The sequence below is a fragment of the Astyanax mexicanus genome, chromosome 6, assembly GCF_023375975.1.
Source record: "Astyanax mexicanus isolate ESR-SI-001 chromosome 6, AstMex3_surface, whole genome shotgun sequence".
Lineage (NCBI taxonomy): Eukaryota > Metazoa > Chordata > Actinopteri > Characiformes > Acestrorhamphidae > Astyanax > Astyanax mexicanus.
This window is the reverse complement of record NC_064413.1, coordinates 297,325-321,593: the sequence shown is the minus strand read 5'-3', so window position 1 is coordinate 321,593 and position 24,269 is coordinate 297,325. Positions and strand designations below refer to the sequence as shown.

Below are 24,269 nucleotides of genomic sequence, written 5' to 3'. Positions count from 1 at the left end.
GAGTAAACGCTGCGTCAGAGTAAACGCTGCGTCAGAGTAAACGCTGCGTCAGAGTAAACGCTGCGTGTGAGTAAACGCTGCGTGTGAGTAAACGCTGCGTGTGAGTAAACGCTGCGTGTGAGTAAACGCTGCGTGAGAGTAAACGCTGCGTGAGAGTAAACGCTGCGTGTGAGTAAACGCTGCGTGTGAGTAAACGCTGCGTGTGAGTAAACGCTGCGTGTGAGTAAACGCTGCGTGAGAGTAAACGCTGCGTGAGAGTAAACGCTGCGTGAGAGTAAACGCTGCGTGTGAGTAAACGCTGCGTGTGAGTAAACGCTGCGTGAGAGTAAACGCTGCGTGAGAGTAAACGCTGCGTGTGAGTAAACGCTGCGTGTGAGTAAACGCTGCGTGTGAGTAAACGCTGCGTGTGAGTAAACGCTGCGTGTGAGTAAACGCTGCGTGTGACTAAACGCTGCGTGTGACTAAACGCTGCGTGAGAGTAAACGCTGCGTGAGAGTAAACGCTGCGTGAGAGTAAACGCTGCGTGAGAGTAAACGCTGTGTGAGAATCCACCTTCGCCAATAGGTGTGAAGAGAGAAGAGCAAATGTTCTTTATTTTTCTTTCTGGTTGATGTGTAATATATTGTTTGCCTAATTCTATTGCTTGTGTATGTTATTTGTAATCTGATTTAATCCTCAGTCTTGGGGCTGTTGAACAATTAAGCTTTAGACTCTGGTTCTTGGAGGATGTAATGTTCCTCTGTCACAGCATCTTTTTGAATCTCTGTGCTAACACAGCATTGTTTTAGCGAGCTGCTGGGACCAAACCCCCCCCCCCAAGTCAGTTGCTGAAACTTCCCCATGCAGAAACAGAGGGGGGGGCATGAGCACATCTAATCCATCCCCAGTGGCAGCTGAGCAAGTTGGGTGACATAAGGTCTCCTGGCCATATTCAGCTCATGGCAAGAGTAAAACGATGTCCTGAGCAGATTTATAGCTCAGCTGATTTAATTTAGCTGCCTGAATTTATTTTTTGATAAAGAAAGAAGTTTTATCTAAATTCTGTACTTATTTTTTTCATAGTAAGGCAAGGTATGTTTGCACAGATTCAGTAAATAATCTAGTGACTCTTTTTTGTGGTTGTGGTTATTTGATATACAGTTAGGCCCATAAATATTTGAACAGCGACCCATTCTTAATGATTTGGGCTCTGCATGCCCAATCACTGGATTTGAAATCCCACAATTGAAATGTATTTTTTGTGTAGATTTTCAGGTTTAATTTAAGAAATTGAACAAAAATATCCTGTTCTGGGTCGGCTCCTCAGTGCTGAATACACTCCTCCAGGTGGACGGTGTTTTTTCCGGTTGAGAGTATGCTGTGCGTGATTGGCTGCCGTTTGATACTTGTTGAGTGTAAATGAATGTATGTAAATGTGATTGTAAAGTGTCCTGGGGTTTCCAGAATGGTTCTATAGAAGTGTAACTTCATTCAGTACATCGCCTTACTTGCATTATCACAATATATTGCGATACATCGAATCGTAACCCCTGTATCAGGTTGTGATAATTTGAAGATTAAAAGATTTGGCAGTGTATCACTCTGCATTTCCTGTCTAATGTCTTTGTTGTGGAAGATTAAAGATGTTTGTGTGTTTTTTAATTGCTGGCAGATAAAGACGGGGATTTATCTGCTACAGGATGGTAATGAAGAGCCCTTCAATATCCGACTGCACTTGGCCAAAGACATTCTGACCATTCAGGAGCAAGACGTCATTTGTGTGTCTGGAGAGCCTTTCTACTCCAGTGTAGGTTCCGTTGCCTGTGTTATAGAGTCATAATTGAGATTAAAGAATATATTTGTCATGCTAAGACTATTTTATGCCTCTGATATAAATATATTATAATATAATATAATATAATAGCATAATAATGCAGTTGCACCCTTTTAAATGAGCAATGAGCTATGAATTATTTAGAATGTTCATTTGACATTTAGAGCTGGAATATAAAAATGTGTAAATATACTTATAAAATAAATAAAACGTGTCTAAAATGTTACCACAGTTTTTAAACATAGTCTACATAATGTGCAAATGTACTTTTTTCCCTTAACTTGAAGGAAATACAAATTCTCTGTTTTTTTTTTTTTAAACTGTTCTCTTTTGGGGTTTTCAGCGCATCATGAAAACAGCAGTATTTTAAATTCTGTGTTAAAAATTTAGACTTAATTACAGACATTATATAATTAAATAATTCAAGATATTTATGGTTATGACAATAGTATATTTTACCAAAAATAGTTTTAAAATAGTATATTTGTAAATTAGTATAGTTTACTATACTTTTTTTTATTATAAATATAGTTTCAGTTGTATTTATTCTTTAATTATTTTTTTAAATATTCTATTTTGTAAACAGTAACTTACACACAAAATAATGTAACAAAATATATAATGCAACATAAAAATGTATGAAATGTGATGATGTTAAGAAATTGACCACGATACTAAAACAAAAAATAACCTTAAAAAACTTTACAGTAAATAACAAAACAAATACAAAATGGACTTTCTTTTAGACTTTTAGAAGATTATATCAATATTACTGATTATGATGCATTTTTACACACCACTCATGTGTTAAACTTTTTATTTTTTTTTTTAATTATTTTTACAGGAAAGAACTGTAACTATACGCCGTCAGACAATAGGAGGGTTTGGTTTGAGTATAAAGGTAATGTAATTATAGCATGCATGCTGTGCTGTTCCCAAAAGTAAAACACAACTTCATAATTTAATAAAAAATAAAAAAAATCAGATAAAAAATTAATTCTGCTGTTCTCTGTTTTTTACAGGGTGGTGCAGAACACAAAATTCCTGTCGTGATTTCAAAAATATCAAAAGAACAGAAGGGTATGTTCTCTTATTTGCCTCTTTTATGACTTCTGTGACTGCATTGCAGTAGCTGTAATGGCTGTTTGCCTGAATAACTGATATTTTTATTTATTTGTTTTGTTACAGCTGAGCTCTCGGGTCTGCTCTTTATTGGAGACGGTATACTCCAGGTGAGGCTGAGCACTGTTATACTCCGCTGTCAGTCACTGTCTGTGATAATACTGCAGGTATTTTAGTGTGAAGGACGCAGTGAAACTCCCGTTGAGGATGGAGAGATTGATTTAGATTCCTGGTGCGAGGCCAGCCCTGTCGTCTTAAGCTCCGGCATCGCTGAAGCGTCATCTCTCTTCTTTCTTCTGCATTTTTCTGTTTATTTGCTGTTATGTGAACTTGATGGGTCAAGGCGTTTGTTTATTAATTTAATAAGAGTCACATTGAAGCTGGATTTATTATGACTGACGTTCATCAAGGTCCATCAGATACCTGTTCAGGTAGAGCCAGACCCTGCTGTTTAATCTGACATTGGTGTGGATGGTGTGAACTGGGGCTGCACGATATATCGATTAAGCATCATCATCGTGATGTGTGCCTGTGCAATAGTCACATTGCAGTAAGGCAATTAAATTAAACACGTCATGTTGCAATGTTTTAATTCTTGACATAAAAAAGTAGATACACAGCGCTGTCTCTGTGTCTGTGCGAGTGACAGGCTCCTGCTGCCTCCATCCACATGGTTGGGCACGTGCTCGTAAACGTGAGCACGTGTGAAAGCTTAATTTTTTAATTTCAGAAAAACAGACGCTCTTATTTACCTTTTAAAAAGCATTTAAATGCTGATTAAAGGGCTGATTACTGTTGTTTTGCTGTTTTCTCGGGTTTTGAGAGCTCGGCGCTCACTCAGCTCTTGAATGGTCCGGATGCCAAAGAAAGCGTGTGTGGGGGCGGGGCTGGTGACGTCACAGGCCCTGCATTTTTAATATCGCGATATATATATAGTCCAAAAATGAACATTTGCAATGTAAAAATATTTGTCCAATATCGTGCAGCATTATTGTGATTGACTGGGAATGCCTTCCTTTAACTCTTTTTTTTTTTTTTTTTTTTTTTTTTATTACATTCTTTCAAATATTTATACAGATAAATGGAATCAACGTGAGAAGTTATCGCCATGAAGAAGTGGTATGTTCTAAAATATTTTTTTCATATTTCAAAAAAACATTTACTGCATTTACTGTTCATTTAAATTTCGGAACAAAATTAAAACTGTAACGTGTGAAACCCTTCTGCCACCACTAGGGGACAGTATAATGGCCTCATATGAGGACACCAGGCCTTTGAAGAGCAAAATTTAGTGTTGTGTTGTGGTCTAGACAACACAAATGTGTGTAATGTCCACACATGTGGACGCCAGGTCCTAAGAGGTTGTTTAAAGAGGCTCTGTAGCGTCATAAACTCATTGTCTGTGTACTACTTTTTAAAATGTTTTTATCAAAAGAAAAATTCACATTGTTCTCATTTCCCATTATATATCTACTGGAGACAGATTATATCTGTCCAGTGTCATTTATTTATGTAAATGTTATAAACTCTCTTCAGGTTCAGGTTTTGCGTAACGCTGGGGAAGAAGTAACTCTGACCGTGTCGTTTCTGAAGAGGACTCCCGCCTTCCTGAAGCTGCCGCTCTGTGAAGACTGCACCTGTACGTGTTCTTCAGACTCTAAAATGCATGAGTTTTTTCCAGGATTACTGCAGCAGTTACATCACTATAAAATTGTTTATATTTATAAACTGCTCTGTGTGGTTCTCAGGTGTACCGAGTGATCAGAGCAGCGGGACTTCATCGCCACTCTGTGACAGTGGCTTGCATCTGAACTACCATCCTAACAATACAGTATGTAGCATATCTTTTATTATATAAATAAATATATATACAGCTCTGGAAAAAAATGAAGAGAACAGTTTCTGAATCAGTTTCTCTGATTTTGCTATTTATAGGTTTATATTTGAGTAAAATGAACATTGTTGTTTTATTCTATAAACTACAGACAACATTTATTTGCAGAAAATGAGAAATGGCTGAAATAACAAAAAAGATGCAGACCTTTCAGACCTCAAATAATGTAAAGAAAACAAGTTTTTTTGGTCACATGACATTGCAGAGTTCAGTAGCTCCTCCATTTCCACTCGCTGTTGTGTTTTGAACGTCGATCTCCATGGAAACTGTGGCGTGCCCAAAGTGTAATTACGGTGTGCGGCAGTGGACAAATATCTATTTTATTAAAGGCGAGGAGACGAAACTCAGAGACGTGCGTCCGGACGGGACTAAAATTACCGGAGGAGCACGGAGTTCAGAGAAAAACAGTAGATAATTCAGCCTGTAATTTTCTCAGAGGACGTCTGAGAAAAACACCTACATGACCGTTCTGGACGGGAATAAAATCACAGAGAAAATGACCCCAGAACCCCCGAGAAACGAATTCTGTCCAGATAGAGCTTAAGATTTAAAGCAGCCTTTTCTCAATTTGTATTATTATTTTATCAGTGGCAAACAATACTATTCTTTTTCAGCGTTATTTCTGGGACAATATAGTATTTAAAAAAGTTAAGGTTATCCTAACAGGACTATCTCTAACTATTATTTGCTGTATCTGCTTAGGACACGCTGTCCTGCTCGTCTTGGCCCACGTCACCAGGACTGCGCTGGGAGAAGCGATGGGTGGATCTGAGACTGATCCCGCTGCTGCATGCCCGACTCTCACAGTACATCCCCGGCTCCGACATCTGCAGGTGAGCATTTCTACACAACTTCTACAGAACATCTACACAACAGAAATAATATACCTCAGATCTGTGTGCTCTGTGATTCATAATATTCTAATATCAGGAGTCTCATCACATTTTAAACCACATTAGAATTATCTCTGATTTAGTGAAATACAGGATTTTATTACTTCAGCATTATTTCCTGATGAAGGAGAGACACGTCTTTGGTACATGATCTTGTGCTCGTGCAGTTTAGTATTTTTAAGAAGAGGTGAGATGAAATTAGACTTTGGATTAGGGTGCTTACGGTCCTAAAAAATACCCAGAGTGTTTTAGAAAATTAGCTCTACAAATCTCAATATTTCAGTTTATCGCCTAAGAAAAGCTGTTTTGGTTTTAAAAGTTGGTTTTGGCTGTTTAATGACCAGGCGAGCTCTTGCGAGTAAATTTTCTTATTTGAGTTTGCTTCTAAATCTCGGAATGTGTGTTTTCTCTTCTCAGGCAAAATGCCTTTCAGGTTATTGCAGTGGACGGGGTTTGCAGCGGGGTGATTCAGTGCCCCATCGGTGAGGAGTGCATGGACTGGCTCCAAGCAATAGCATCTAACATATCTGCTCTCACTAAGCACAATGTGAGTATTAACACAGAACTAAATGAGTAAACAGCTCCCAAATACCTGAAAAGAAAAATAAGAGAGCACCTAAAAATGATGAGTTTCTTTGATTTTACCAAATTAAAAACCTCTGGAATATAATCAAGAGGAAGATGGATGATCACAAACCATCAAACCACCAAACTGAACTGCTTGAATTTTTACACCAGGAGTAAAGCAGCATAACGTTATCCAAAAGCAGTGTGTAAGACTGGAGGAGGAGAACATGATGCCAAGATGCATGAAAAAAACTGTGATTAAAAACCAACCAGGATTATTCCACCAAATATTGATTATTTCTGAACTCTTAAAACTTTATGAATATGAACTTGTTTTCTTTGCATTATTTGAGGTCTGAAAGCTCTGCATCTTTTTTGTTATTTCAGTCATTTCTCAGTTTCTGTAAATAAATGCTCTAAATGAGAATATTTTTATTTGGAATTTGGGAGAAATGTTGTCTTTAGTTGGCACACAATAAAAAAGAGAATAAATCAGAATAAATTCAGTTTTGTAACAACTACAAAAAAATCTAAATTGCAATCGAAAATCGAATTTATATTTAAAAACAAAATTGAGATTTATTTTTTGCCCTAACATGAAGCATCTCTGTTTTTTAAAGTTTTTTTCTCAATTCTTTATTCAAATCATTCATAATAAAGGTCTCTTTTTTAATCCAGAAGTATTTTGTTTTCAGAAAGTTAGCCCACTCCTCTGACTGTATTTGGTCACATTGATTTAGATTAAACACATGTTTTTAGATGGTAATGCGCTCTGGCAGAGTTTTGTAGTTGCGGTCTCCTCCACGCTCTGAATCACTGCTTTTGGATGATCTATTATTCAGATCCATGCATTATTCATCCACAATAACACGGACTGGCAAGTCAATTAGAGCGAGCTGGAAGAAGCTCTGAAGCTTTTGCTCTTCGCTGCGTCTTCTGAGCTCAAACTTAAGACACATTTCCTGTTTAATGGTGGGGATGTTAGGATGTTTGTTCTGTGTTACAGTAGTTTAAGGCTGCGCACAATTTGACACGATGAATAGTCACTACACCCGTGTAAAGTGCTCTCCTCGGATGTGGGTTATTTGTCTGATTAGAGGATTCCTGTGACCAGAAAGCTGCTGTTCAGAGGAGCATCTTGGAAGGATCTGAACAACCACAGAAAAAAAAACAAAAAAAAAACACAAAAAGCATGTATTTTTTATGCACTTATCTAATAAAGTGCTGTTTACCCATTTAAAAATGGATTTAATGGAGCAGATATTATTAAATAAGTTAATTAATTGATGACATTTGCAATTATCTAATTACAGAAGCCACATTCACTATTTAATTACGATTAGCTTGAATAATAATGCATATGTTAACTGAGGTTTTACTGCAATTTGTGTGACTCAACAGCAGTGCTTTTAGATTTTAGTCCTTTTTGACCTGATGTTTAAGATGTTTATGGGTATATTAGTATTATTTTCGATACTCTAATACAGTGGTTCCCAACCTATGGGTCGCCAAAGATCCACGATGGGTCGCGAAGCCCTCTTGATTTTAAGGGGTTTAATTTTAATACTATATATAGTCTAGGGTAAGCAAAATTCGCCGCGCTGCGCTGCGCTCTCTCTGTCTCTCTCTCTCTCTCTGGCGCGCGCGCGGGCGCTCTCTCCGGCAGCGCGGAGCTGAATTCAGCGCGAGGCTGAATATAATAATATAATAATATAAGAATATAAAACTCAGTTTAGTTAAATAAATGAAAATGAGTGAGGGCCTGTAAAGTTAATCAATTATTGTCCAATATTTGGACAGGTTGAGGTTTTGGTGAGCTGTTTTACTGATTTGAAACTGAAACTGAAACTGATATTATTTTTTTTGTTTTGTTTGTTTGTTTTTATTTTATATAAATTATTTTTTATTAATTTTAAATAGTTGTATTATTTTATTGATCTAATTATTTTTTTCTTCATAAGATAAAAATTCCTTATGTTTTATGTATCAATTTTTCCTTTTTTACGTGTTTATTTTATTCTTTTATTCATCTATAGTAAATGTCAGTTTTTATTTGTCATTTCTAACCCCCCCCCCCCCCAACCCAATTATACACTTACATCTTTTACATTTGGGGGGGGGGGTGGTTATGTTGGGTCACCAAAGCTTACAATGGTAAAAATATGGGTCCCTGAAGAAAAAGGTTGGGAACCACTGCTCTAATAGACCAGACCCTGCTCTTGAAGATGAGTTATGTTTGTTGGGGTGGAAAAAAACAAAACAAGGCCTCTGAAAAAAGTGCTATAGGAAAGTAAATTTTTTGAAATATATTTTTATAAAAAAATGTATCCCATTTTCTCCCCAATTTATAAGGCCCATTACACAACCATCACTAGTGATGCTCCAACACCGGGAGGGTAAAGAAGACCAGCACACGCCTCCTCCGATACATGTGAAGTCAGACTCCACCTCTTTTTAAACTGCTACTGATGCTGTAGCATTGCCGAGTAGCATCACAGCGCTAACACTCAGAGGAAAGCGCAGCGACTCTCAGCGGTTCTGATACATCAGCTCACAGATGCAGCTCACCTTGTGCTGATCCACATCACCATAGGAGTGATGAGGGGAAAGAGAGAGCGCCATCTACTGATATACTGTACCAACCCCATAGAGAAACAGCAAGGACAACTGTGCTCTCTCTGGGCTCCGGCAGCTGATGGCAAGCTGCATGACTGGGATTCGAACCGGCGATCTCCCGATCATAGTGGCAGCGCTTTAGACCGCGTGTGTGTGTGTGTGTGTGTTTGTCTCTATTTTAAGTGTGTGTTGCTTTCGGCCATGAGTCTTTCCGAGCATGATGACCCGATAACCCAGCTCGCCCTCCTCCACAAGCTGCTTTAGTTCAGTTTCTTTGATTCATCCTCTATAAAACTAAGAAGCAGATGAACCAGAATCTAAACCCAAATTATTAAATTTCAGTTCTAAACCCACACATTGTGTTTGTGAGGAGGTGGCGGTGAGTGGCTGGAGTAATGAGGGAAATGCAGCTGGTAAAAAGTTAATGATGAATAAAAGCCTCTGGGCAGCAGCAGCCGCTGCAGTTCTGATGATGAAGCTTCATCAGCGGATCAGTTTGTGAGGGAGCCTGTTATCTGGGTTCTGGATAATTGGGGTGAGGCGTGAAAAAGGTCACTGTGTGTGAAGGCCGGCGCTCCGCTCCTGCTGAATCACGGTGGAGGCCGTGCTGGAGATGCCACGGCCCGGCTGCCCTTTTTAATCCACCCAATAATTGAGATCTCGGCTGCCCCACTTCTGAAATCCAGGTTCACCTGAGGTTACTCAGAATGACTGAGGCAGAAATTTTGAGATTTTTCTACCTGCAAATGTCGCAGTAGAGCAGCAGCAGCATATATTCATGCACCAAAATAATTGCTTCATGATTTTAGAGATTTATTTAATAAGATTAACTAATGCATGCCATCAGCTGTCGGAGCCCTGAGAGAGCACAGTTGTCCTTGCTGTTTCTATCTGGGTGGGTACAGTACAGTAGATGGCGCTCTCTCTTCCCCCTCATCACTCCTAGGGTGATGTGGATCAGCACAAGGCTGCGTCTGTGAGCTGATGTATCAGAACCGAGTCACTGCGCTTACCTCTGAGTGCATTACTATACAAGAAAGATTAGCCCACAACTGTCCCTGTCTTACACTCTGCACAAGGTGATGCTTATTGCTATCTTAGACAACGCCAACAGCCTATTTTTACACCTTTTACCTGCTTCGTTTAAACAGCAGCAGAGCTTCTTGATACATCTACACTGATGGGCGTAGTGGTCTGGAAATGAGGTGTGTTCAGGTACATTTCTGGTGTATTGCTATCTCGGCAGCGAAAAAAAACACAGGAGCTCCAGTGACCGATTTAAACCCTGACGACAGTCAACAGCCAGGTGTTTAATGTTTAATGCTAGCTTAGCAATGCAGCAGCACAAACCCAACTTTTACATCAACAATAAACAGAATAGTAAATAAAATAACATTGCTGTTCCCGTAAATGAGCTGCTGGAGCTCCTTCACAGCGTCAACCAGCAGCTCAGTTTCCTCTGCTGAGAAGAGTTTGTTGAACACGTCCAGGTAGCTGCACCGTTACAATAGCAATCCACCAAAGTCAGAGCTCACCTGGTTTACTCTTAAAGAAAATAATGAGCGAGAGACACTCTGCTTTTCCCGTCGTTGCGATAGAAAAGACATACCGACATGCTCTAAATCAAGCCGCACGGTGCCCGGTTGCCTTTTCGCCCTTGTTTATATGCATTACATAATATAATTCTGCTATGAATGTATCATGTTTTAAATCTGATGTTCTCTGTTGCAGGTGAAGAAGATCAATAGAAACTTTCCTGTGAATCAGCAGGTAATGCATCAACCAAGAGCACCTTTAGCACAGATTCTCACCATCCCAAAGCTTTGTGTGTATCTCTTAAACCTGCACTGCAGCAGGAGAGAACTGAATCAATATGAAGAATACTATAGAAATATGTTTTGTGGCACACTTCATTTAAAATGAGCTGACTCCATCAGAACAGACCCGGTTAATCTGCTTTTCTGGGATTAAATCAGAAGGGCGAAAGTAAACGCTTTGATTTCTGCATTCAGAACATTAGAAATGTTATTTCAGACATGTGTTCTGACTCCTCAGACTCTTGTACTGAGCTGAAGGAGGCAGTGCTGGATATTACACTCTCATGGCATCATCTTTGACAACGTTGCAGTCATCATCGTCGTTGTTGTCGTATCTGTAATCCTGATCAGAACACGGAGCAGGAGAGCATTTCAGAAACTCCTCAGTTCCTCAGGGTTCAGTTGTAGGGCCTATATAACTGTACAGAACTGTAGTGCAGCTTTTATACAGGAGCTACTAGGTTAAACACGAACTGTTTTAAAAATGTTTTAGAAATTATTTCAAACGTTAGTTTACAATAGTGTTGCATGCATTTAATTTTCTGAGGTCATCTAGTGTACCCCCCTGAAATGCGTACCATCACAGTTTGAGAACCACTGCTTTAGATTGCATGTAGAAATATTAGCATTACGTCAGTATTATCGTTCTGCAAGCATCTATCAGTGTATAGGAAAAAAAAGAAATGTACACAGAACCAATGTTTTAGGGATCTGAACATTTATTCATTTAATACAGGATGTGATATAAGTAATTTAGATTTTTTTTTTGGAAAGTCCTGTTAATTTCTGCTATAGAAAATTAAATTATAGCCCCAGGTAATAAAACTACAGTATGACTTAATGATGCATGACTTTTCAGAGGTCTATAAAAATTCTAGGGCTGGCCCATAGTTATATTGGTGATTTAACTCCAGATGCATCAGTGTTTGTTTGTTTTTTGTTTCTGCAGATCATTTATATGGGATGGGTGGATGAAAGAGAGCAGGACTTGGTTCAGGACCGAATGTACACACCAAAGTTCCTGGCCTTGAGAGGTTCATCACTCTTCAAATTCTCAGCACCTCCAGTAAGATCTTACATACAATATTCATACATGCAAACATATCGCCTCCGATTGGCTAACAGCACGGACAGCAGTTTAAAATAAAGACGTTTTTACACTAATAACAGTCGTTACAATGTCATATGTTACTTTATAACATGTGTAATAATGCCCTGCTAAGTGCAGTTCAGACACTGATCGAGTCTTAGAGTCTCTGTAAAACACCAAATCCACCGGAGATCCTATTTAAACCTATAGTTACACACAGAGTTCACAAACAACAAGAAAAATAGGATTTTAGCGGAAATTTCGTTTTTTGTTTTCTGTGTGGGAATCCATTTCATAAACGATAAAAGCTTGCCTGTCTTCGGATTGTTTACCTTTTTCCAATAACATTGCAGCATCATATCTCAGTATCACAGTAATAAGCTTTATTAATATTTTATCACTCTTTCTCTGTCTCTCTTGTTCTTCATTCAGTAGTGAATGCTGTAAATTTGTTTTTTTTATCATGTTCCCCGTGTTTATCACCGTGCTCTCTCTGTGTGTGTTGGCGTGGCCTTGCTGTCGCTCTCTCTCTTCACTCTGTAAGACTTTGGGAAATCCATTAATCTATTCAGTGTAGGTCTGACTAAAAGCGTGTAACTTAATGATGATTTCATATCTTCTGCACTCAGGCTCCATTTAATCAACTCTAATCTCTTAACACAATCAGCAATTACCTTTAAAAGACACTGCCCACACTTCAGCAGCGTTATGTGGAGCAGAACATCAGTGAAGCTGGAAGTTTGGGATTAAAATTACGCTTTTCCTGTGGTTTAGAAAGCGCTGGAGGTTTCTGACCTCATTGCTTCCTCTGAGAGGGTCAGAGCTGAGGAGATTAGAGAATGCATTACTGCGTTCTTCTGAATTAAGGTGTACTCTCAATTTAATCTCTGAGTAGGTGAGACATCAAACATCGCTCAGCAACCATTTTACTAATTATGAGAAAGATCAAACAGATAGACTGATAGAATCTGTTACACGGTGTACCTACTTCAAGGTAAACATTAGAATGATACAGAACTGTACAGCTGTTAATTATAAAAACAGCTTGTATAATGAACCTGTATGAGTGCTCCACAACCTCATTCTGTTCTGTACCATCTCCTTAAGCCCTGTCTTATACCCTATCTTTTACAGTATCTAACTAAATGAAGTTAAGCTAAACTAAGTAAACAAAACTGTAATAAAAAATGAGTCAAATGAGTGCTGAATGTTAATCTACAGATTTCTCTCCTGAAAACTGTTTATTTGGGTGAGTAAAGCTGTTTAGTTTATTTACAGTAAGCTTAGATTTTAAGCCAGATTTTTCCAGCACTAAGGCTGGAGCATTAGCATTAGCGACTTCATGCTAGCTGTCCGACATTCAGTGACGTACAGTGAGGATCCGTGAATGTTCCAGTAAGCTAGGGAGATATTAGCTGACAGTTCGTCCCACGTAGCTTATTTTAACACGATAAACATGCAGACTACAGGCTGATATACTCACCTCTGAACAAAGAAAGAGCTAGCGCTTAGCGTGTTAAGTGGCTAATGCTAATGCTGCTCCAGCTGTGCTAGCTGGGGTTAAGAGCAGGATACAGTCCGACATATAGGGATATATTCTCCATCTGGAAGGTGAAAGAGCTAGTGCTTTGCACGGTTAGTAGGTAATGCTAATGTTGCTTCATAGCAGTTAGCGGCTAACGCTAATACTGCTCCAGTCTTGATGCTGGAGAACTAAACTGAAACTCCTGTATAACAAAGTGACTTTACTGCTCCTTAATACCTAAATCCTTAGGACTGTTAGGATGAGAAAATGTAATAATTTTAAGTGCACTCTATAGTGCGAAAAGTACAGTAGCTTACCTTAGCTCAAAATCCAAAATACTTTCTTTAAAATGAGAAAGTGTTTTTACTTTTTTATTTATGTAAGCTAGCATCTGCTGTAATGTGATCTGGAGTTTTTTTTAAATAACCTGCAGCGATGCATGCTTTTAAATAATGAGCTTAGGTGTCTCAAACTTTTGCACATTATATTAAAACCAAAACCAAAACACAAAAATCATTAAAATAAATGACATGTACTGTAATATATGATATCTACATTTATAAATAGTAGGCTGGCATCATGTTTTCCTCACAAGATTCTCCTGCATAGGCGATAGATGCAGAGAAGTTGATTAACATTAACTGAATTTATTAGATAAGGGTCTTTATTAGGTTTTTCCAGCTTATTTAACGTCTTCAGTATAAATAAATTGGCCTTTATAGCCATTATCTCCTCACTTCAGCTCATCACTGCTTCGTGCGTCTAGATTTTAAAGCCACTGCCTCTATAAGTGATAATCCGTGTACTGGCATGTACTGTGTTATTTAATTAGCGAGTTCTTTTGTTTTTTCTGTTTGTTCACATTCATTTACTGAAATCCAACACTTATTGTCTCTGTGTGAAAATAATTACCCTTTAGATTTTATATGAAGCAATTAAACACATTTAATTGGGATCAGTTAAGTTACACACATCCAGGCTTATTCGCTGCCAGCTCTGCTGATAGAACAGGAAAGTGATGAAGAATAAACAATTTCAGCGAGCGGCATGCGAAGTTACAGTCACAAAAAACTCTGAAATAGATGATGGAGATATTAAAAAAAAGATCAGTCTGAAAATAAATAAATAAAACGCTTTAAAAGCACTGCAGTGATTCATATATTAAGCAAAGGAGTCACTCACTTCAGATCTCACTATTAAAACTGAGACTAAAATTATACCACTGGTAACAAACAATAAACAATTATAATAATAAAACAATGAACAATTATATCAAAGGTGGAGCTGCAAAGCAAGAAACACCACTCATTACATACAGGTGCATTTTCACACCTGTAGTTCTGTAGTTTTCTCTGGTTTGGTTTGTTTTCACACAGGCACCTAAAACCCAATTCCTTTCTCTATCCTAAATTTAATTATTCTAATGTTGGAACAAGCAGTTATTTCTGGTTAATTTTTTGAAGGGAGTGGCTTAGGTGTTACAAGTTAAATGTTGTTGTAAATGTGTTTTTATTTACTACATTTAGGGTTTGTACAGTCATGAAAAACCTGGAAAAATCATGAAATATCAAAACAGCAATTTCCAGAAATGTTCTTGAAAAATAAAAATACCTAGAAATTTTTGGTAAAGTCATTGTGTTTTTTTTATCTATCTAATAGAAAAAAGCTATTTTGAGTTTTTAAATACTTCAGCTCAGAGTTAATTCAGTAATTTAGCCTCAAGATCTGACACACATTTTAAATACACACATTGAAGATTGTGTGTCTACATTGCTAATTTTCTTTTATAAAATAATTTTAAGCCTACTAAAAATACTTTTTTGATTTGGTTTTAATTTTTTTTAGTTTTAGTTTTAGCAGCAGGTCTATTAGCTTATCTGGTTCTGTATTATATGAAAAAACTGTCTCTTACACTTTGCCAAACTTTCCTGATGAACGGACCAATAGAAACTCTTCAAAATGACCTGAAATAAACTCTTTTTATATTGACTTCCATTGAAAGTTTACAAGGTTTTTTTATCTCTCCTGTAAAGTTGCTGTTTTGGAGATAGGTGTTTTTCATTGGACAGCGATGATATATATTTTATTCATAAAAAATGTTGATTTAAAATGAGTATTTCAATTGTTTTCAATCTCTTTTATACTGTAACAACTCTGCTGCATTGTATATGAGAGTCACCCTCAATGTATTCCTGAGTGAAAATTAAGGTTGATTGATTAATTGATTGAGTGATTGAATTGAAATCAATATTTGTAATTATGTATCTAAGAGAGTATTCTGACTTGTTCTAGGTAACGACGTGGGACTGGACCAGAGCTGAACAGAGCTTCACCGTCTATGAGATCATGTGCAAAATTCTCAAGGTAAATTATAAATTTAAAAACTGATACAACTAAATTACTGATACAGGTAAATTATAAATTTAAAAACTGATACAACTAAATTACTGATACAGGTAAATTATAAATTTAAAAACTGATACAACTAAATTACTGATACAGGTAAATTATAAATTTAAAAAGGAGAAAAGGGGCGTGTGTAATCCAAAAAGAGAAGATTGCAAAAAAAAGCAGTGTTCTTACATTTCCTTTGACTTTTATTTTATTGCAGACAGTATTTTATAATCCAAATATATTCATATTTTATCTGGTTAACTTCGATGTACATTGGCAAGAAAAAGAATGTGAACCTTTAAACCTGGAATTTCATGGTTTTCTGCATAAATTTGTCATAAAAGGTGTGGTAACAAGCTAATTATTGAATACACTAATACACTACACTGACCCCCCTGCTGCTTTCAAGATCTTAAATATTTCAGCATCTTCGTCATTTGGTATCCTTTATATGCAAGAATATCTTAAAGTGTTAAGTGAGAAGGAATGACAATTACAAAACATTACATGACATTACAAAATTACAAAATCCCAAGTTTTGTTGTAGTGCAGAAAATGAAGGAATGGATGTATATTAACACATGAAATAAAGTTTTACTGAGAAAACAGAGAGAAGACATATGTTGTGTTCATACATTCATTGTTCATGCTGTACCCAAGCTGTTCGGATAAATTTAACAAAGGATATGGTTTATATTCTGTTTTTTTTTTTGTGTTTACACAGGCTTTGAACTGTTTCAACTGTTTGGTTACAGGTTATACTGCAATATATTGTCTGTAAATACACACTCACTTCCACTGTAAATGGTGTGATGTATAATAACAGTGTAAAAACACATTTCCTGCCTGTATTTCAGGACGGTGACCTGCTGGACAAGCGGAGACAGTGCTTCAGCCTGCAGACGGACACGGGCGAGGACATGGTGTTCAGCGTGGAGCTGGAGAGCGAGCTGCTGCTGTGGGAGAAGGCCTTCCAGATGGCCACCTTCTTCGAGGTGGAGAGAATACAGGTATCTGCAGGTCTTTTGTCCTGCGGTCTGATCTGTGTTCCTGCTGCAGGAAGCTGTTCTCTGCAGCAGCAGCAGCTCCTGGCAGGCGATGCTGGCACAGCACAGCACAGCGTTGAGCAGGTTTAAGAGTGGTACTCGCGGTGCCAGCGACAGTTTAATGTCCTCCTGCAGTTATTATTTTGATGTGCTCACTCTGGAAAATGCACGCTGCTTTGCATACTGTATAAATACCTGCCTGTGCAGCGGTTTATGGTTTATGTAATGTAATGTGCGGAGGCCGGGGTATTACTGAACTGTAGTTTATATATTAGCATTTCAACTAAAATCACACCACTGGGCTGTGTGTGAATGTGTGTGTGTATACATCTAGTACATAGAGAAGTGATTATGGTAGGGTAAAATACAATTTATTTGGCGTAAAGTGTTTCTGTGATTCTGTTTACTTGTTAAAAATAACTCACCTGCCACGGTAACCCAATAATCAATGTTATTTACATTGTTTCACGTTGATAGTTTTAATGTTATGGCTGATTGGTGTGTATATATAAATATATGTAATATATATGTTAGATTCCTCATGCTTAAACAAAAGCTGTTGTCTCTATCATTGGTTTTTTTGCAATTAATCTACAAAAAACTACAAATTTGTCCCAGAGAAACACCAGACAACACAACCCAGAACAAACACGGTAGAGGAAGTTTACCCCCCCCCGCAGCCAAAAACCCTGTGTGTGTTTGTTTGTTTTGGTCCCCTAACAATGATGTACAACAATTACCGTAGTAATTAAACACTTCAGAGGCTGCAGGAGAGCGGTGTGGTTGCCAGCAGGCGTCGGCTCAGCGCTACGTTGCCAAGTCTCTCGTTTTCTTCTCTTTTTTTCAGTGTAAAACATATGCTTGTATCATGGAGAGCCATCTCATGGGACTTACCATAGACTTCAGCATGGGCTTCGTCTGCTTCGACGCCGCATCAAAAGTGAGTCAGATGTGAACAACTGTGCTCGTGATTAAGCTTTTCATCCAGTGGCGTGCAGCGCACAGCGGGGATCACTTCTGCAACACCGCCAACCTACACACTGATGATCAATATTACAGAAATTACTGTATTTTTCACACTATAAAGTGCATCAGATTATATGATGCTTTATGTGATACTAGTAAGGAACAGGGGTGTTGTCATGTTGCCCTTCTAATTAAGCAGGTCTCTACTGGGTAGTAAGGGGGGGGGGGGGGGGGGGTAACTAAAAGCTAAGCTAAGTAAACAAAACCGTAATTCTTAAAAAAAAAAAAAAAAAAAAAACATTTTTGAAAGTAAACAAGCGCTGGATGTTAATCTACACAGATTTCTCTCCTGAAAAATGTTTATTTGGGTGAGTAAAGCACTTCCATTTATTTACAGTAAGCTTAGATTTCCAGATTTTCACTGAGGCACTAACTGCAAATGCTGATTTTAAGTTAAAAAGCCCTATAGTGCAAAAAATACAGTACATATACTTTGTCTTAACTTGAAACAAAGCACTTCTACAAAGTACAAAATGAAGCTGATACAAAGGACAGTGTTTAATCTGCTGTTCTATTTGAAAGTATAAAAGCAACATTTTAATGTACGTTTAACCCCTTAACATGCCAGCATTTTCTTAAATGTTCTACCTTTATCTTGATTTTTTTTTACATGAAACATTACCGAAATTCTTAATTGTAATTGTATTGAAAATGAAAAGTATTGAAGTAAACTGTCAACATTTAATAAATAACTTTTTGCATTTTAAAATCAATATTTTTCAAAATACAAATTAATCATTTATTTGTCCTCCAAACATTTCATTTGTTTACGTTTTCTAGTTTTTATATCTATTTTCAATCATGCAGAATTTGTGTCTGATTCCTATTAAAACTGATCTGAAATTATTAAGTGTATTAAATGTACATTACAGCTTCTTCAAGTGTTTTTTAGGAGTCTCCAAAGTTCTCAAACTTTCTAGAATATGAATGAGTTATTTTACTGCAGAGATAAAGGGTCTTGTATCAGCTACACCTGTACCAGTACACAGAACAAGAACTGTTAAAGGGTTAATGTATGTATAAAACACAGTGTTAATGTTCTGCTGAATGAATTAATGATCTTATACTTCTGCAGAATCACATGTTGATCATTGTGTCTCTAAAGCAGTAGAACATTAATAAGGGTGTCGCCCCCTGCAGGCGGTGCTGTGGCGGTACAAGTTCTCACAACTCAAAGGGTCCTCTGATGATGGAAAGAGTAAAATCAAGTTTCTCTTCCAAAATCAGGACACGAAACTTATCGAGGCGAAGGTAAGCAACCCTCAGCTGATCCTTGATCATATTCTAGCCCAGATCAAGATCAAGTTTATGGCCATTTGGAAATCATGATATAATAACATCTGTGAATGTCTTTATTAGAAATAAAAAAAAACACTTCAACATTTCTCCCAAATTCCAAATAAAAATATTCTCATTTAGAGCATTTATTTACAGAAAATGAGAAATGACTGAAATAACAAAAAAAAGATGCAGAACTTTCAGACCTCAAATAATGCAAAGAAAACAAGTTCATATTCATAAAGTTTTAAGAGTTCAGAAATAATCAATATTTGGTGGAATAACCCTGGTTTTTAATCACAGTTTAGCATCATGTTCTCCTCCACCAGTCTTACACACTGCTTTTGGATAACTTTATGCTGCTTTACTCCTGGTGTAAAAATTCAAGCAGTTCAGTTTGGTGGTTTGATGGTTTGTGATCATCCGTCTTCCTCTTGATTATATTCCAGAGGTTTTTAATTTGTGCTCTTATTTTTTTCCAGAGATGTATTTATATAAATATACTAATATAAAAATACCTCTTGAACCTTACAGCCACAAACCTGATAGAGCTCTGGCTTCATCTGTTATTCCTCTAAAGAAAAGACTTGTAGTTTTAATAGTTACACAGTTCTCTGTGTTTCTGTGTCTTTCTGGATTTTGTATCATTTCCAGTTATTGGCTGGACATAAAATAAAGGGGAAAAATGATGATGTTTTAAACTCTTTGAACGTGTTAAATGTACGTATCTGAGTGAGTGTCCTGTTTTTGTGTTTCCTGCAGGAGCTGGAGTTCTCTAATCTGTTCGCAGTGCTGCACTGCATCCACGCGTTTTTTGCTGCTAAGGTGGCGTGTCTGGATCCGGTGTTCGTGGGGAGTCAGAACACCGCGGCGTCCACCGCCGTCCCCACGCTGTCCTCCGTCTCCACCGGACCACAGGCCTCCAAACTCAAATACTCCAGCTGACAGACTCTTACTGTCCTCCCTCCCTCCACTCTCCAGCAGCTCACAGCGGGACAGACATACGGAGACGAGACTCTGATTCATCCTGTAAAGATTAGAGAAGAGTTTCACCAAGGAGCCTTCACCCGTCCGTCACCAGAGCGTCCGAGCGTCCGAGTACAGCAGACTCCTGTACAGACCGGAGGCCCTCGGGAGATTCAGACGATGGATGTGGATTTAAAGGATGTGGATTTTATGGTAAAGTCTGAAGTCTAAGCAGGGCACAGTGTGTTTAAATCACCAGGATTCTGATCCGTGTTCTAGATAGATAATTATTCACAACATTCATTAGATCATCCCCTTTTGATATCGCAGTATATACGTTTATATGCAGTCGATGTTCACATTTACCTACAGTGCTTTCAGTCCTTTCTTAATTCAGATCGGTTAATTCAAAAAGGTTAAGTAAGAAGGGTTCATTCAGATCGATTGATTCAGATCGGTCATTTCAGATCAATTAGGTCAGATTGGATAATTCAGATCAGTTCAGGTCATTCAGATTGGTTTATTAAGATCTATTAGGTCAGATCGCTTCATTTTTTGAAAACTCACATCATCCAAACTAAAATAGTGTAATAACGGGTCTAATGTAGTGATTTACTGGCTAATCTCATACAAACAGTGCTGAGCACCTTCATAAGAACTTTATTATAACATTTGAATAATTATAAAATGGTAAAATAGTGATGATGTTCAGGTAAAGAATGAGATACTGACGCATCTCAGTGTTTATCTTGAGATGTTGTGATCTCGTTGTGGGTTGAGATGAGAAGTGATTCTGCTGCTGCTTGTTGTTCAGATCTGAACTGTGAGGATAGGGGGCGCTGTTTCCTGAGAAAAACACGACACTTTAGCTACGTTACGTTATATTATATTATGTTACGTTACGCTGCTTTTCCAGCTTTATTGAATAGAAATAAATAGAAAAGTAACTACAGTTTTATTTTTACAGTTAAAAAAAGCTGCTGTCCTTTAATTTACCCACCAATCACCTTAATACAGACCGAGCAGAGTATTGTTTACCCAGTTTACAAAGTAAAAGTCCCATCAGACCTCGTCATTGTGATGCTGGTGTGATGGGAGGAGTGTAGGACGAGTGGAAGATGGACTGTTTGTAGCTTCCTGACCAGGTTTTTCCTTTCTCTCTATTTTTTATTGTTGTTTCTATCAGTGCACTATATGTCCAAATGTTTGTGGACACCCTTCAGATTAAAACATTGCTAATAATAATATGAATTATGATAATAATATTTCAATTAATATTACATGTATTGGCAAATTCATAATTTAGAAGTTTGTAGAGATCATTCATTGTGCACATTATTATTAATAGCTTTTCTGTGGTTTTCATATTGTTCTTATTCAAATTAGATTTATATTGTATTAACTGAAGTGAAAAAAAAAATATATATATATATATTGTAATATAAATTTGCCCATTTATCGTTCAGCTCTACTGTTTAGGAGTCAGGATTAGCTGGAGTTGCTGAACGCAATCAAATCCACACAGCAATGTTCCTGAACAGTAGAAACAGTGACTCCTAAACAATCAGGATCAAATATATTATAATATTCAGATTAATTTTGGAGAAAATAATGAATGAGCAGGTGTCCCATTACTTTTGTCCATATAGTGTGCGTTATTGATTATAAAACAGGAAAGAGTAAAAACAGCATAAAATCAATAGTTATTTGTTTTAATCATGTTTAATAGAGAATAATGCAGTAATGTAATTAAATTACCCACTCAATTACATAATTACATAACGTTACTCTCATTCTCTGGAGAGTAATCTGAGATTTGGATTGCAGTAATTACATCTGTTTATATTTATTAGAACAGATTCAGTTTTCTGTGCCCTGCGATAAAGGTGTGTGATAAAGGCTATGCAAACCGAACGACGGAAAATCTGTCTGTGTGTTTTTGGAGTTGCTCCATTCTTCTAGAAGAGAGAGAGAAAAGAGAGAGAGAGAAAAAGAGAGAGAGAGGAAGAGGTTGAAAAAGTGATTCTTTTATTTTTGTCGAAGCCGCTGCTGGTTTTAATAAAGATGTATAGTGTACTTATTAAAATAAAGGTTTTATAATGTATGGGCAACCTGTTGTTTATTACCTTGCTTTGTTTCCAAAAAAAAAAAAAAATATATATATATATATATATATATATATACTTTGCATGAAACGCACATAAACGTGCCAATAGGGATGGGCGATATGGCCTTAAATTAATATTAATCAAATCCAACGCACGCAAAAAGGCAGAGAGCGAGAAAAACATGTGGAAGTGCTCTAAAGTCTGGATCTACTTCTAAACATTCATCCACTCTTTGTTTTATTCAGACTGTCGACACACCGTCACTGTGCTCTCTAAATAACCCAGAAAAAATGTGATGTTTATGAGGGGAAGTGTGAGTAAATGTGTGGATTGGCAGCTCCTCAGTGCTGGGTACACTCCTCCAGGTGGAAGGTGGTTTCCGGTTGAGAGTACGCTGCGTGTGATTGGCTGCCGCTTCTCGATGTGTTTTAGTTGGTTGAAAGCTGAGTGTGTGTAAAATGTAATTGATAGTGTCTGTGGGTCCAGATTTATACTGGATTAATGTAATAATCTATAGAATAAGTAAATCTCACTAGAAATCTGGGAATATGTTTAATGAGAAGATGCTTTTGAACACAGCATCAAATTACAAACAGTCAGTGGTGCACTTCAGAAAAAAAAAACACACAAACACAGTTTTTATGAGCTTTTCTGTAGGAAAACCAGATCTCCACCCAAAACTCTCACAGGAATGTTGAAGCTCCTCAAACTCGAGAAACTCTACCAATCAAACAAACCAAAACAAAAAAAATACAAAATAGTTTTCTTACCTTGAGCCCATTTTACAAAGCATTTCACACAAAACCCCAAAATCTGTGAAAATCCTGTTCACTAATTTACTAAATACACAAGTGCTGCTTTACGTAACTTACGTAGGAGAAGTGAACGCAGGAGGAGTGGAGGAAAAACTGAGGATCGATCCTAAACTTAATCCTAAACTTTAATCCCCAGCAACAGAAACAACCAAATATTTACAGCACATCCATATTAATCACCTCTACAGTTCATTTATTCAGCGGCAAAATAACACCAGGTCACTCCACCACTGCAGCATGTTGACTCAACCTGCTTTAAGCTTTGGAATTAAACGCTTTATTATCCTATTCTTTATTTTCCTATTCCAATTTTCCATATAAAACAACATCGCAGCAAATCGCATTCTAAAGTGCTGAACAGAGCAGAACAAAAAACAAAAGAAAGACACAAAAGCTCTATCCGGGCGGGATTAGTTTCTACTCTTTAGTGATAAAACTCCTGCATCCGGACTGCAATTAAAAAACAGGAGGATCAGTGAGTTTTTAGGCTTTTTTTTCTCGGTCACATGACCTCATCACGGCATTCAGTAGCTCCTCCATTTCCACTCGCTGTTGTGTTTTTTTTAACTTGGATCTCCATGGAAACTGTGACGCGTCCAAAGTGTAATTACGGTGCGCAGCAGTGGACAAATATCTATTTTATTAAAGGCGAGGAGACGAAACTCAGAGATGTGCGAAACTCGGAGGAGCACGGAGTTCAGAGAAAAACAGTAGATAATTCAGCCTGTAATTTTCTCAGAGGACGTCTGAGAAAAACACCTACATGATCGTTCTGGACGGGAATAAAATCACAGAGGAAAAAAAATTACCCCAGAACCCCTGAGAAAATAATCCCGTGCAGATAGAGCTTTAATAATCATTATTTTGGGGAGAAAAACTTTTCAGACTGGAACACCGGCAGCTGGAAAATAAAGAATAATCCAAACAATTAAACAAACAAACAAAATAAAAAAAGAGAAGCTGAAGAAAAGGAAAAATGAAAGAGTTCCATTATTTTACAACACCAATCACACACTGACATGCCGATGAGATTCAAGTCAACTGATCATCAGCTGTTCCTCAGGGTATATGCTGTGAGGTGTTATCTTGTGAGAGAGACTGAACGCTGGTCAGTGTGCTCATAGCAAAGTGTAATAAAAAAATACATTTCATTCCTTATTATTCTTCAGTAAACTGCTAAGTCAATATTTTGAGATAGCAAGGCACGGTAAGTCACTTGCACACACACTTGCTATCTCAAAATAATAAGATTGTATCTCAAATAATGACTAACTATCCCCAAAAATGAGATTGCAGTTT

At 37.4% G+C, this 24,269-nt stretch overlaps 1 protein-coding gene across 2 annotated transcripts in view; it reads left to right on the top strand.

The window, feature by feature from the left end:
• Nucleotides 1-22,151, top strand: part of sntg1 (syntrophin, gamma 1) — a 35,113-nt gene extending 12,962 nt beyond the window's left edge. The window contains exons 4-19 of one of the 2 annotated variants that reach the window (XM_022666905.2): nucleotides 1,652-1,786; nucleotides 2,658-2,714; nucleotides 2,836-2,893; nucleotides 3,002-3,045; nucleotides 4,013-4,054; nucleotides 4,472-4,574; nucleotides 4,684-4,766; nucleotides 5,532-5,662; nucleotides 6,140-6,269; nucleotides 10,637-10,675; nucleotides 11,672-11,788; nucleotides 15,630-15,701; nucleotides 16,589-16,741; nucleotides 17,625-17,717; nucleotides 18,944-19,054; nucleotides 19,844-22,151. In XM_022666905.2, the coding sequence (XP_022522626.2) occupies nucleotides 1,652-1,786; nucleotides 2,658-2,714; nucleotides 2,836-2,893; nucleotides 3,002-3,045; nucleotides 4,013-4,054; nucleotides 4,472-4,574; nucleotides 4,684-4,766; nucleotides 5,532-5,662; nucleotides 6,140-6,269; nucleotides 10,637-10,675; nucleotides 11,672-11,788; nucleotides 15,630-15,701; nucleotides 16,589-16,741; nucleotides 17,625-17,717; nucleotides 18,944-19,054; nucleotides 19,844-20,026 (1,551 nt within the window). In that variant the 3' untranslated portion in view covers nucleotides 20,027-22,151. The remainder of the gene's footprint in view (nucleotides 1-1,651; nucleotides 1,787-2,657; nucleotides 2,715-2,835; nucleotides 2,894-3,001; nucleotides 3,046-4,012; nucleotides 4,055-4,471; nucleotides 4,575-4,683; nucleotides 4,767-5,531; nucleotides 5,663-6,139; nucleotides 6,270-10,636; nucleotides 10,676-11,671; nucleotides 11,789-15,629; nucleotides 15,702-16,588; nucleotides 16,742-17,624; nucleotides 17,718-18,943; nucleotides 19,055-19,843) is intronic. The other variant, XM_049480838.1, reaches the window with a different exon arrangement.
• Nucleotides 22,152-24,269: the final 2,118 nt, after the last annotated feature.